Source organism: Diabrotica virgifera, chromosome 3 (assembly GCF_917563875.1).
Source record: "Diabrotica virgifera virgifera chromosome 3, PGI_DIABVI_V3a".
Lineage (NCBI taxonomy): Eukaryota > Metazoa > Arthropoda > Insecta > Coleoptera > Chrysomelidae > Diabrotica > Diabrotica virgifera.
In genome coordinates this window covers 231,898,423-231,911,004 of record NC_065445.1, presented here as the reverse complement: position 1 = coordinate 231,911,004, position 12,582 = coordinate 231,898,423, and the positions used below count along the sequence as shown (strand labels likewise).

The 12,582-nt window shown below is 33.7% G+C and overlaps 1 protein-coding gene across 13 annotated transcripts in view; it reads right to left on the bottom strand.

The window, feature by feature from the left end:
• Nucleotides 1–12,582, bottom strand: part of LOC114331769 (mitogen-activated protein kinase-binding protein 1) — a 742,485-nt gene that overhangs the window by 247,403 nt on the left and 482,500 nt on the right. Inside the window, exon 1 of one of the 13 annotated variants that reach the window (XM_028281410.2) lies at nucleotides 520–632. The exons of 11 other annotated variants lie outside the window; for them this stretch is intronic. In XM_028281410.2, the coding sequence (XP_028137211.1) occupies nucleotides 520–558 (39 nt within the window). In that variant the 5' untranslated portion in view covers nucleotides 559–632. Of the gene's footprint in view, nucleotides 1–519; nucleotides 633–12,582 lie in introns of those variants that run through there. One more of the 13 variants, XM_050645935.1, reaches the window with a different exon arrangement.

Here is a 12,582-nt window from a genome sequence, read left to right as displayed (position 1 = left end):
GGTCAGTAACCAAACTGTAGAATCTAGGAATTCCTCTTGTGTGGACACTACCTTGCAAAATGTTTTAAAAACTCCCCAAAGCATCGCTGTTTCGGGATAATTAATAGACGTACAAAATATTAAGACTTGTATTAGCCCTACAATGATGACATACGGCACAGAAACTAATAGAACCAAAACTATGAATTAGCGGAAATACATATAATATTAAGAAGCACATCAGGCAAAACTAGAAGGAACCAGCACTAAGAGCTCAATAAGGGATGCAATATGCAATGTGATGGGAAAGACAAATATGACATCAATGGTATACTCACGTGAGCAAAATGGAGGAAGAGGGAAGAATAAATAAATAAACGCACAAAAAAGTTACCGATGATATGGAGATATAGGATATAGTTGGCAATCTAGCTTCCAAAGATCCTTAACACGAAGAAGAAGACGGCAATAGAATTAAGAAGTTAAAATCTTGGTTTTACAAAAACCATATTTATTTATTTAAATTGTAAAAGTTAATACCTGTTTGTCGTCATCATCAGCCAGTTCTTTCGCTTTCATTATCGTTTCCAACTTTTCAAATACACACACACAGATACAAAATACCACGCACAAACTGAACAAATATCCACAAAATACTAATACATTAATCCTTTACTGAAGTATTTACATATTAGATAAATAAAATTACTTTCATAATCTATGCAGATTATAACAGGAGATAGGCGTAACGAGTATACTTACTAGTAATAGATATAAATAAAAACAGTTCATTAATAGTATTTAGAATTTAAATATAGGTACGTAAATATAAACTGCTCGTCAAAAGTTATTGATATAGAAAATTATGCTGATTTTCATAGTTGATTTTTTCGCGAATAGACGGATTCCGCTATTTTTTTCTATTTTAGATTTTTCTTTAGTATTTACACAGTTGTGCAAACGTTTACTCAAATTTATGTTTTGTACTTATACCGGGTGGAAGAAAAGAAATGTTTTTCTTATGTTAAGTTTGAGACACCCTGTATGGAGAACGAGGTACAAATGTGAGTATACATCAGGACCATATTGTAGTCTTATGTTTTGTGAACATGTTGTTGTTTGAATATGTTGTTTTGTAATTTAACATGTGTTTTAACCGAAACAAAAGTTTGAGACACCTTGTAGGGCGAAAAAGGCACAAAGGTGGAGTATACCTCGATATTATGTTGTAGTCTCATATTTTGTGAATATTTTATTTTTTTTTATTTTCACTGATATCTTTAATAACAAAGAAACTAGACGGTATTACTCTTTAATATTTGTTTCTATGTTTCACATGTGTGATGTGGCGTAAGTCGTCAGTTAAAACACATATTAAAGAGTAATACCGTCTAGTTTCTTTGTTATTAAAGATATCAGAGAAATTAAAAAAATAAAATATTCACAAAATATGAGACTACGACATAATATCGAGGTATACTCACCTTTGTGCCCTTTTCTCAATACAAGGTGTCTCAAACTTTTGTTTCGGTTAAAACACATGTTAAGTTACAAAACCGTCTATTTTTTTGTTTCTAAAGATATCAGGGACATTCAAAAAACAAAATGTTCACAAAACATAAGACTACAATAAGATTTCGATGTATACTCACATTTGTACCTCGTCTTCCCTACAGGGCATCTCAAACTTAACATAAGAAAACATTTCTTTTCTTCCACCCGGTATAAGTACAAAAAAAAGTTTGAGTAAACCTTTGCATAACTTAAATACTAAAGAAAAATCTAAAATAATAAAAAAAAATTAGCAGAATCCGTTAATATGTTTACGAAAAATCTACTATGAAAATTCAGCAGAATTTTCTATATCCCTAACTTTTGACGAGCAGTTTATCTATATATAGATCGAGTTTATTTTAAGTAGTTTAATAAATATGTTTCGGTAATTGTCATATTTAAGTACAATCCTTAACACTTGCTCTAAGTACTAGCTGAGTACTAATTGAGAGACCTACGTTGCTGTGATTGGTCGATGGATGTCTTAATTTGGTCTTAAATTGGTCATGTTCATTAAAATCACAATTGGGTATTTTAGCATTAAGCTGGAGAAGGGCACAAGAGAGAAGAATCTGAATGGAAGGACAGAACCAGACAGGCAAAGACCCCTCCAGGGTTATGGCGCCAAAATAAGAAGTATTAAGATATAGTCCATTCTTTCACGATTTTTGCTCTAAATTTTAAAGAACCGCTTGGATTGACATGAAATTTGGCATACGTATAGCTTACATGTCAAAGAAAAAAAGTGATATTGTGCCGATGTGTGCTTTTGCCCTGGGGGTGACTTTCACCCCCTCTTTGGGGTGAAAAAATATATGTCCAAAGTAAGTCCGGAAATGGGTAAACTGACTAATTTTAAGTAACTTTTGTTCTATAGAGCTTTTTCGCCAAGTCAACACTTTTCGAGTTATTTGCGAGTGAATATGTTCATTTTTCAACAAAATAACCACATTTTTAGACGGTTTTTCGCAAATAACTCAAAAAGTAAGTATTTTGTAAAAAAAACGTTCTTAGCAAAAATATAGCCTATAAAAAAGTAAAAAAAAAATGGTGTACGCGTTAGGTCTCTGGATCTCGTAGAACCGGAGTTATAGAAAATGAAAAATAGATTCATATTCACCAAATTTCAAATAGAATATTTCGACGAGAAATATCCAAAAAATAAGCACTTTTTGGGGAAAACCCATTATAACTTTTTTAAAGTGTTTAAAAGTAGCTTTATTTCTGTTTTTACAAAAAGTTACTAACTTTAAATTTAAGCAAGTTACGCTCAAAATAAAGTTGGTCCCTTTTGTTTTTGCAAAAAAAAATCGGGAAGACCTCCCCCTAATTAGCAACTTAAATGAAATTAATCGTTACCGCTCCACAAATTATTTTACTTATGTTGTGCTTATACGATCTGTAAGTTTCATCGATTCCAAGTGCTTATTTTTGAAAAAAATTGGTTTCAAAATAAAATTTTTAAAAATTTAAATTTTGAAAAATATGCCTTTTTTCAAAATAACTTAAAAATTTTTAGAGATACCAAAAATCTCGAAAAACAAAAATAGTCAGATTTGCTTTTCTGAATATCAAGTATTTTATTGTTTTTCTGTTAGACAAAAATTGATTAAGATTTGGTGTTTCTAAATTTGCCTAAATTCGTGATCAGTGACTCGTTCAACCCCTTTTAACTACAGCCCTTTCAATAATAAGGACTTTGAACCGATGAAACTTACAGATCATATAAACGATATATACACGAGTCAAGAAACTTGTGAAGTCGTAACGATTAAGTTCATTTAAGATACTAATTAGGGGGTGATTTTCTCGATTTTTTTACCAAAACCAAAAGGGACTAACTTTATTTTGAGCGTAACTTGTTTAATTTTGATGCTAGAATTTTTTCTTATAAAACAAAAATGAAGCTTTCTTTAAACACTTTAAATAAGTTGTAATGAGTTTTCCCCGAAATGTGCTTCATTTTTTATTATTTCACGTTAAAGTATTCCATTTGGAATTTGACGAATATGAACCTATATCTCATTAGCTATAACTCTGCTTCTACGAGGTGTAGAGACGTGATATATACACCATTTTTTAAATTTTTTTACATGCTATATTTTTGCTAAGAACGTTTTTCCGACAAAATACTTACTATTTGAGTTATTTGCGAAAATCTGTATAAAAGCGTGGTTATTTTGTTGAAAAAATGAACATATTCACTGCCAAATAACTCGAAAAGTATTGACTTAGTGAAAAAACTCTATAGAACAAAAGTTACTTAAAATTAGCCAGTTTATCCATTTCCTGACTTTCTTTGGACGAATATTTTTTCACCCCCAAGAGGGGGTGAAAATCACCCCCAGGGCAAAAGCACATATCGGCACAATATCATTTTTTAGCTTTGACTTGTTAGCTATGTGTATGCCAAATTTCATGTCAATCCAATCGGTTCTTTAAAATTTAGAGGTTTTGCAATATTTTACCGGACTAATAGCGATTACAATTTTATTAGAAATGTAATTATTTTTTATTTTTAGTCCAAGCGGGATCTGTCGAAAAGCAGACAATAATATGTAGATATTTTCCATACCAGTCTATTTTTTTGCTGGCATCAGTGGCTTCAGGATATACCTTGTATCAATAAGCATGATACACGCCAGTCGCAAAACTTGCAAGGTCTGGATCCCGCGTATGAAAAAAAAGTTGATTAATAGCAAGCTGAAAATTTGTTAATAGCTTAAGGGTGTCTAGTCGGATAAACTTTGATATATGGGAACACTGGAACAGGGGAAGTTTTAATGGCGAAACAGTTTAAAAATTTGGAACGGTCAGACCACGAAAACGTCACATGTATTTTGTCCGACAGAACTTTCAATTGATTTACCATTTCATTAAACCCTCATGCAAAAATCAGACTGCTATTTATCACCTGTCATAATTCCTGTCATTTGACATGTTCTACGTGCTCCACTCATTATAATGCCCGTTTGGTGATAAATAGCAGTCTGATTTTCGCATGAGAGTTTAATGAAAGGGTAACAAATCAATTGGAAGTTCTGTCGGACAAAATACATATGACGTTTTCGTGGTCTGACCGTTCCAAATTTTTAACCTGTTCCACAATTAAAACTTCCCCTGTTCCAGTGTTCCCATATATCAAAGTTTGTCCGACTAGACACCCTTAAGCTGTTAACAAAATTTCAGCTTGCTATTAATCAACCTTTTTTTCATACGCGGGATCCAGACCTATTGTGTTTGAAGCTTTTACTTAACAAATTCTGAAAAAATCGAAAATGTTTGCATTTTGCAACTCATACAATATTCGCCTGACACAACACCGAGACAACACTATACATTTTATGTCTCGCTGATGACCAAATTCTGATTGCTTAGGAACATGACGACTTGAGTTATATGATGCGGAAGTTGATAGAAGAATACAAAAAATGGAGTTTTGAAATCAACATTAAGAAAACTGAAGCCATGTGCCATGTGTATTGAAGGGACAAAGCAGTCCATTGCATTAGACATTAGACGATGGGGTAGAAATTAAACACTGCGATAAATACAAGTACTTGGTCATGAAAATAACTCAAGATGGAAGACTTGATGCTGCTATAAAAAGCCATATCCATGATGAACGGCATTCCTACTAGGAATAGAAATGGACTTCTGGAGAAGGGCAGCAGGCAGATCAAGAAGAGATCGGATACCAAATGAGGAAATACGAGAAATGATGGCTAATGATGGGAGTCACACATACTATAATTGATGACATAAAAACAAAACAACTAATATGGTACGGCCATATACCTACATAGACAAAGCGAAAACGGCTGGTTCGAAGTGAAAAATATTCCCATGAGATTTTTTTGCATAATCACATTCGTGAGACATCCCAAAATGTTCAAGAAGTCGCCCATGTGAAAAGTGGGCCAATTTTTTTTTAACAATTTTTTTTTAATCAAATTGCAAGAATCAATATTTTTGTATTGAACAATTTTTTCTTTAATTTTTTGGACCATTCTGGACAAAAAAGGTCTCTTATAATTTTTCTCTAAAGTTGATCGTTTTCGACTTATAAGCAAGTTAAAATTGAAAAAAACGAAAAATGGCGATTTTCAAGACTTAATAACTCGGTTAAAAGTTATTATTATGAAAGTCAATATATGACTAAATCAAAGTTTAAAGCCCCCCCTACAAGATCCTGAAGAAATTTTTGTCATTATTTTTATCTTAGCTGTTATTTTTAAGTAATAATAATAAGCGCCATGCACGTGTGCGGGGCTGTAAATGCTGAGTGCGAGAGAGAAGCCATTCCAGCAGTCCAATTGTGCATCTTACTCGCACTCACATTTACAGCAGCGTCAATACGATCTAAACACTCATTGTTATTAATTAAAAATAACAGCTTAGTAGTAAATTAATGACACAGATTTCTTCAGGATCATGTAGCGGCGACTTTAAACCTTGATTTAGTCACTTTCTGACTTTCAAAATAATAATTTTTGACCGAGTTATTAAGTCTTAAAAATGGCCATTTTCGCGTTTTTCAAATTTTAACTTGCTTATAACTCGAAAAAGATCAACTTTAGAGAAAAATTATAAGAGACCTTTTTGTCCAGAATGGTCCAAAAAATCTAAAAAAAATTAGTCCGGGCCAAAAACATTGATTTTTGCAATTTGATTAAAAAAAATTGTTAAAAAAAATTGGTCCACTTTTCTCGTGGGCGACTTCTTGAACCTTCTCTAACAGAGAATGCCGGATGACAGGATTCCTAAACAGATTTTGGCATAGACACCACAAGGAAGAAGGAAAAGAGGAAGGCCGAGAATAAGCTGGAGGCAGGGCACTGAAAAATAACTAGACTGCAGCGGTTCTCAATCTGTGGTACATGTACCACTGGTGGTACATATCATTTGCGGTGTACAAAAACACAAAAAAAATACAAGCTAAAAATATAGGCGGTACCAAAAATAATAAAAAGAACTGTACTGTAAAAGAGAACCGTTGAACTAGAGGAAAGAGAAATTCCTCCAGGTCTATGGTTAAACAGAGTAGAATGATGGAGGTTAGGAGTCGGAAGGCGTCGGAGAACGCTACTGAGTATACAAGTACATAGTAGTATATTCGTCTAACACCAAAAGAGGTAGAAATACAAAGAGAACTGACTGCCAGCTATCTCCCCTAGGCCGTAATCGTTGGGTGATAACATTTGTGTGCCCGTTTTTTCTGTTTGAGGGTTGAACGCAGGACAAAATCACAAGCATACATGACTAAATACACACATCAAAATAATCTAGGGGACAGAACTAAAATGCGAGATAACAGAAGGATTTCAAATAATTTATTTCAAATATTTAAAGAATAAGTTATAAACAAGTGTCCCGAATAAAACATAAACATTTTTTCTTAGAATTATCGCAATAGCTCTTAAGAAAATTAAAAGAGAACTCCAGAAGTCAAAAAATGGTAACATAAAAAAATAAAAAAACGGCCAATAGTTGCCTCTCAATTCCCAACGAAGTAGTCTTTAAGTTGTGTTAGTCTAGTGTATGACCTCTACGGTTGTTGATTATTTTCCTACATATGTTAGGCTAATTCATGATCAGATGGTCAGTGCCTTGCTGCGGTATTCTGCTCCACTCCATTGAAAGACCCTCAAACAGTTGCTGTCTTGTACTGAACGCAATATTTTGTTGTAAAATGCGTCTGCCCAATATGTCCCATACATGCTCAATTGGGTTTAAATCTGGCGATTGTGCAGACCATGATAAAACCTCAATTTCATTATCTCCGAGGAATGTTTGCAAGACCCTGGCAGTATGTGGACGCACATTGTCGTGATTTAATTGAAATTGGGAACCAGATCGTTATGTAAAGGATACAACAGTAGGTTCGAGAATAATATTGCGGTAGTCCGTTGCATTTAAAAACCGTTCCAGAAAAACGAGATTGGTTCTTCCACCAAGAGGGTTGCCACCAAATACCATTATACTGACGCCTTGCTGTCTATGAACTTCCTGCACAGCGGCCAATCGCTCAGCATTGCCAGATCGTCTCCAAATTCTTGTCCATCTCGTTTCTGGTGCAAATCCAAATCGGGATTCATCTGTAAACAAAGTATATACCCACTCACATCTAACCCAATTTGCGTGTTCTTGTGCCCACTGAAGTCGATGAGCGCGATTTCCTGTGGATAACACAGGCACTTTCACAGGTCTACGAGCATTTAAACCTACTTCATGTAGTTTATTTCTAATGTTTTGGCAACTTACAAACACCTGATCAGCCTCATTTGTAATTGTGATACAGTTATAGTGAGATCTTGCAAAGTTTACAACCTAAGAAAACGGTCTTCAATCTAGTTGGTTATCCTTGTACGACCTGTATGATATCCAGAAATGTCACCAGTTTTATGAAACCTTAACCACAAACAATTAATGACATTTATGTTCGTGTGGAGGGCCTCAGCAACGTCTCTTTGACTTCTGACAGGTCTAAGCATCCCGATAGCACGTCACTGCATTTCGTGATTTAAATGATGTCTCTACATTATTGGCAATTGCAAAAATAAATAAAATCCACATCGACATCGAAAATCAAGTACCAATAAAGAAGTACCATCGAAAATCAAGTACCAAAAACGCATATTAAACGTTTATTTTTATTTTTTATAGCCATTCTTGTCAGCTTGATCGTCCAAGTTGGTACAATTATCGGAAAAACAACAAAAAATATTAAAATCATAAATTTATTTTTGTATTTGCAGCTAACATTGATTTAAAGCTGTTAATATAAATAGGTGTCCCCTAGACTATTTTGATGTGTGTATATTCTAATGCAGCTAGATATTAAGATGCTCACGAACATAGCCTTCAGTAGTGGTACTTTTTTCTATTGGCCATTAGCTCCGATGATGACAATTTTGTCGAAAGCGCTTAGCTAAAGAAATAAATACTTCTTACACAATTTGGTATACCTGCTATTTTTTCACTCCCTTTATTTATTCAAATGTGTACAACTTTACCATTCTTTCAACTAAATTTTTCCGACTTATGAATAGAGATCGTGAACTTTTGAACTTGAACTTGCAGACATTATTAACACTTTAACTGCCAGGTAAATTCAGAGTAAATTTTGTACCGGGTCTTCTGGGCCAAAATATTTTTTTCATGTTAATTACTCTATTTGTCTTTGTTTTTAGCAAATATCATAAAATCAGATTTGTTTTTTGGGTATTTTCGTAAAAATTGCTGTGTGCTCATTTGGTGCACGCGGCCTGCGATTGTGAAATTGTTCCTAATGTCTAGTTGCAGGCCATGAGTACCATAGATGGACACTTAAGGTCAAATAGTCCGTTATCTTAGGGAAGGCCCTAAAAGAAAATCTGCATCCATTGTCGAGTACAATAACGCAAAAGCATTTGTGAACATGTCAGATCAAAAGACAGCTTACTCAAACTGCTTACGAAAGTCTGTCAAATGGTACAGAAAAGTGCCATTTCAGATGATTACTGGTACTTCACTGGTGAATACTCTAATTATTTTCAATAACATCAACCAAAGCAAAATGTCAGTTACAAAATTTAAAGAAAATGTGTGAATGCAACTTCTTCAAAGTAGTAATCTACTTCTTCCTGTACAAGTTCAAGCCAAACATGAACTTACTCAAAATGCTTTGAACAAAAGAGGCAGATGCACGATTTGTTACAAAAAAAACTCTGAACTCCATGGTCGAAATTATGCTATAAAAAACACAAAATGAATAACACGGGTATGCAACGGATGTGAAGACAACCCTTTTATGTGCTTAGAATGTTTTTTTGCCAACCATGTTTTCACAAAAAAATAACTAAAACATGTACAATAAAATTGACTCTCAGTACCGAATTTTCTGGTAAAAAAATACTACATTATTTACTTTTTATTATAATATGCTGTACTGTCATAAAAATAAAAAAAAGTTAATGTATAGTTAATTTTCATTTTATTATCCCTTATACCTTTAAAAATTAAAAAAATCCCAGGATATTTTTAAACGTTATAGTTCTACGCCAGACTCAATGATATTCCCATTTAAATACACGGTAAATGTATAGCAACCACGGACACATGGCTGAAACGATGATAAAACATGTGTCCAATATATGTACACATGGCAGAGAACTAAAATTGCCTGTATCCATATATGGTACACATGGCAGTTAAAGTGTTAATAAACGGAAAACATCGTATCTTCGACATATTCAGATGATAGAGATATAATATCCTTTATCTAATAAAGGAAAAATAGAAGGAAAGCGTTGCCCTGGAAGACGCCAAATGATCTGGCTGCGTTATACCGGGTGTCCATTTATATTTTCCCCCTTTCAACTGCCTTTAACTTCTAAACGACTCAAGATAGAAATATGCGGTTTTCGCTGTAATGTTTTATTTTAGTAAAAGTTTTATTTTAATGGATTGAATTTTTTATATTGCTTTTAAATAAAAAATGGCGGATCTTTGAAAAAAAATGTTGTTGACTTTTTTTTATTGAAACACCCAGTATATTTTTTTGTAAATTGAAAGAACGGTCATTTATTACCTATCTTGCCATATAAGTTTTTTAAAGTTTTTTAAAATCGGTTGTCAAATGACTCAGCAATTAATTTTTAAAATGAGAGATGCAATGTGGAAATTACATAACATAATATCAATCTGCTTAGTTATGTTATTTAGTTCTGTGATATCCACGTTGCACCTCGCATTTTAAAAATTAATTACTCAGTCATTTGACAACCGATTTTAAAAAACTTTATATCGCTGGATAGGTGAATGACTGTTATTTCGATTTACAAAAAAAATATACTGGGTGTTCCATTAAAAAAAAAGTCAACAAATTTTTTTTCAAAAATCCGTCATTTTTTTTTTCGTAATTGAAAGCTATATAAAAACCCAATACATTCAGACAAAACTTTTACTAAAGTAAAACATTTCAGCGAAAACCGCATATTTCTATATTAAGCCGTTTAGAAGTTATAGGCAGTTAAAATGGGGGAAAATATAAGTGGACACCCGGTATTAAAGATTGGACAGGACTAGATCTCCAAACTCTAATAAGAAAAGCACAGGACAAAGATGGATTCACAGAAGTCATCGCCAACTTCCACTATACGCAACCTCGCACGGAAAGAGTAAAAAAAGATAACAAAAGAGAACGCCATAATTTTCTGATAAATAAGCATTTCATTCCTAACATACTGAGAAATGTGCTAATTTATTATTGAAATGCTAAATCTCAATCAACACATGTCCACAGTTTACACATAATGAAATCCTTACATGTTCCCATTTGCTTGTTTACTATTCGAGTCTTTAAAGTGTCTACAATGGGTAAGTTAAACACACATAACAAGAGACTCTTTACATTGGTCCCATTTGTTAAAACAAATATACGACACTTTCTATTCTCAAAGAAACTCTACTTATCGACAAATCTTCATTTTCACAAGAGAATATAAAAGCATTGACTTGTTAGCGGCCACTTGAATGTCCATTCAACCGTCGAAAGTCAGGTTTTTCATACGAATGGCATTTCATGACATTTAAAAGATTTATTTGGTTATTTCTTCGTTAATCGTTAAAAGTATAATAAATATTGTTAATAAGTTGAAAGTAATACCCCGATTGCTTTTTAATAAGGTTTTGTATTGGTTTTAAAATATAGAATATTTCAGCGTTCTTGACGAGTACCTCTAGCATTACACAAATTATTTGCAGATTACCACATCTTTTATACTTTAGGGGTGAGGCATGCCTCACCCCCTAGATTAAATATTACTACTTCACACCATTAATCAACTTCTTTCTAAGTTTTATGTAATCCAACAGAGAACAGGATTATTTTTCTCCCCAGAAAGGTACCCCAGATGAAGCAACCGCGATTCCTGAGAATGGAGATTGTGTACCTACTGCAAAGAGCAAATGATCAGGGCCAAAAACCAGGTCATTGGTTCGCTGCACGGGCACACAATTCGAGAAGATGTAATTGTAGCTTGGAGGGCCAAGGAGCTACTGTCTTCTTGAGGTGTGACCCTATTCCGGGAATCTCATTGCACCTGAATCTGGGATTTAGTTTGGTGTTTGTTTGTTTTGTGTCGACGAAGTTCAACCACGATTTTATCCCTCACCAGGTCGTGTTCTCACCAAAAGCAACCGGCAACCGCAATGCAACAGCAACGCGACTCAGCGCTAATGGTTAAATACACTTGTTTCCACCTATAGTATAGTATAGTTGATCCAAAAGACGGCATAACCCAGACATCCAAAGTGAAAGTTATCCTTCAACACCAAATTGTTCTATATGGTCCACACAATGTCCAGAAAAAAGTCACACCATTTTGAGCGTCGGGTTTGGGGGGGAGAGGGGGGAGAAATCGGTAAATTCGTAGTTTTTTAAGTTTTTCGCCAATATTTCTAAAACTATGCGGTTTAGCATGAACAACCTTCTATACAAAATTGTTCTATATTAAATTTGAAATAAAAAAGGCCCTATGCATAATCTTTCTAAAATGAATGGTTAAAAAGTTACGGAGGTAGTATAGTATAACTGGTCCAAAAAAAGGCCTAACCCAAACATCCAAAGTAAAAGTTTTCCTCCAACACCAAAATGTTCTATATGGTCCACATATTGTTCAGTAAAAAAGTTACACCATTTTGAGCGTCCGGTTTGGGCGGGAGATGGGAGAGAAGCCGGTAAATTAGTAGTTTTTTTACGTTTTTCGTCAATATTTCTAAAACTATGCTTTAGCGTAAACAATGTTATATACAAAAATGTTCTATATGAAATTTAAAACAAAAAATGTTCTATACATAATTGTTATACAATCAACGGTTCCAGAGTTACGGAGGGTGAAAGTCGAGGTTTTCGATACTTTTTATATTTTTTGGGCAATATTTATGATATAACTATACCAAAAACCCAGACATCCAAAGTGAAAGTTATCCTCCAACACCAAATTGTTCTATATAGTCCACATAATGTTCAGAAAAAAGTCACACCATTTTGAGCGTCGGGTTTGG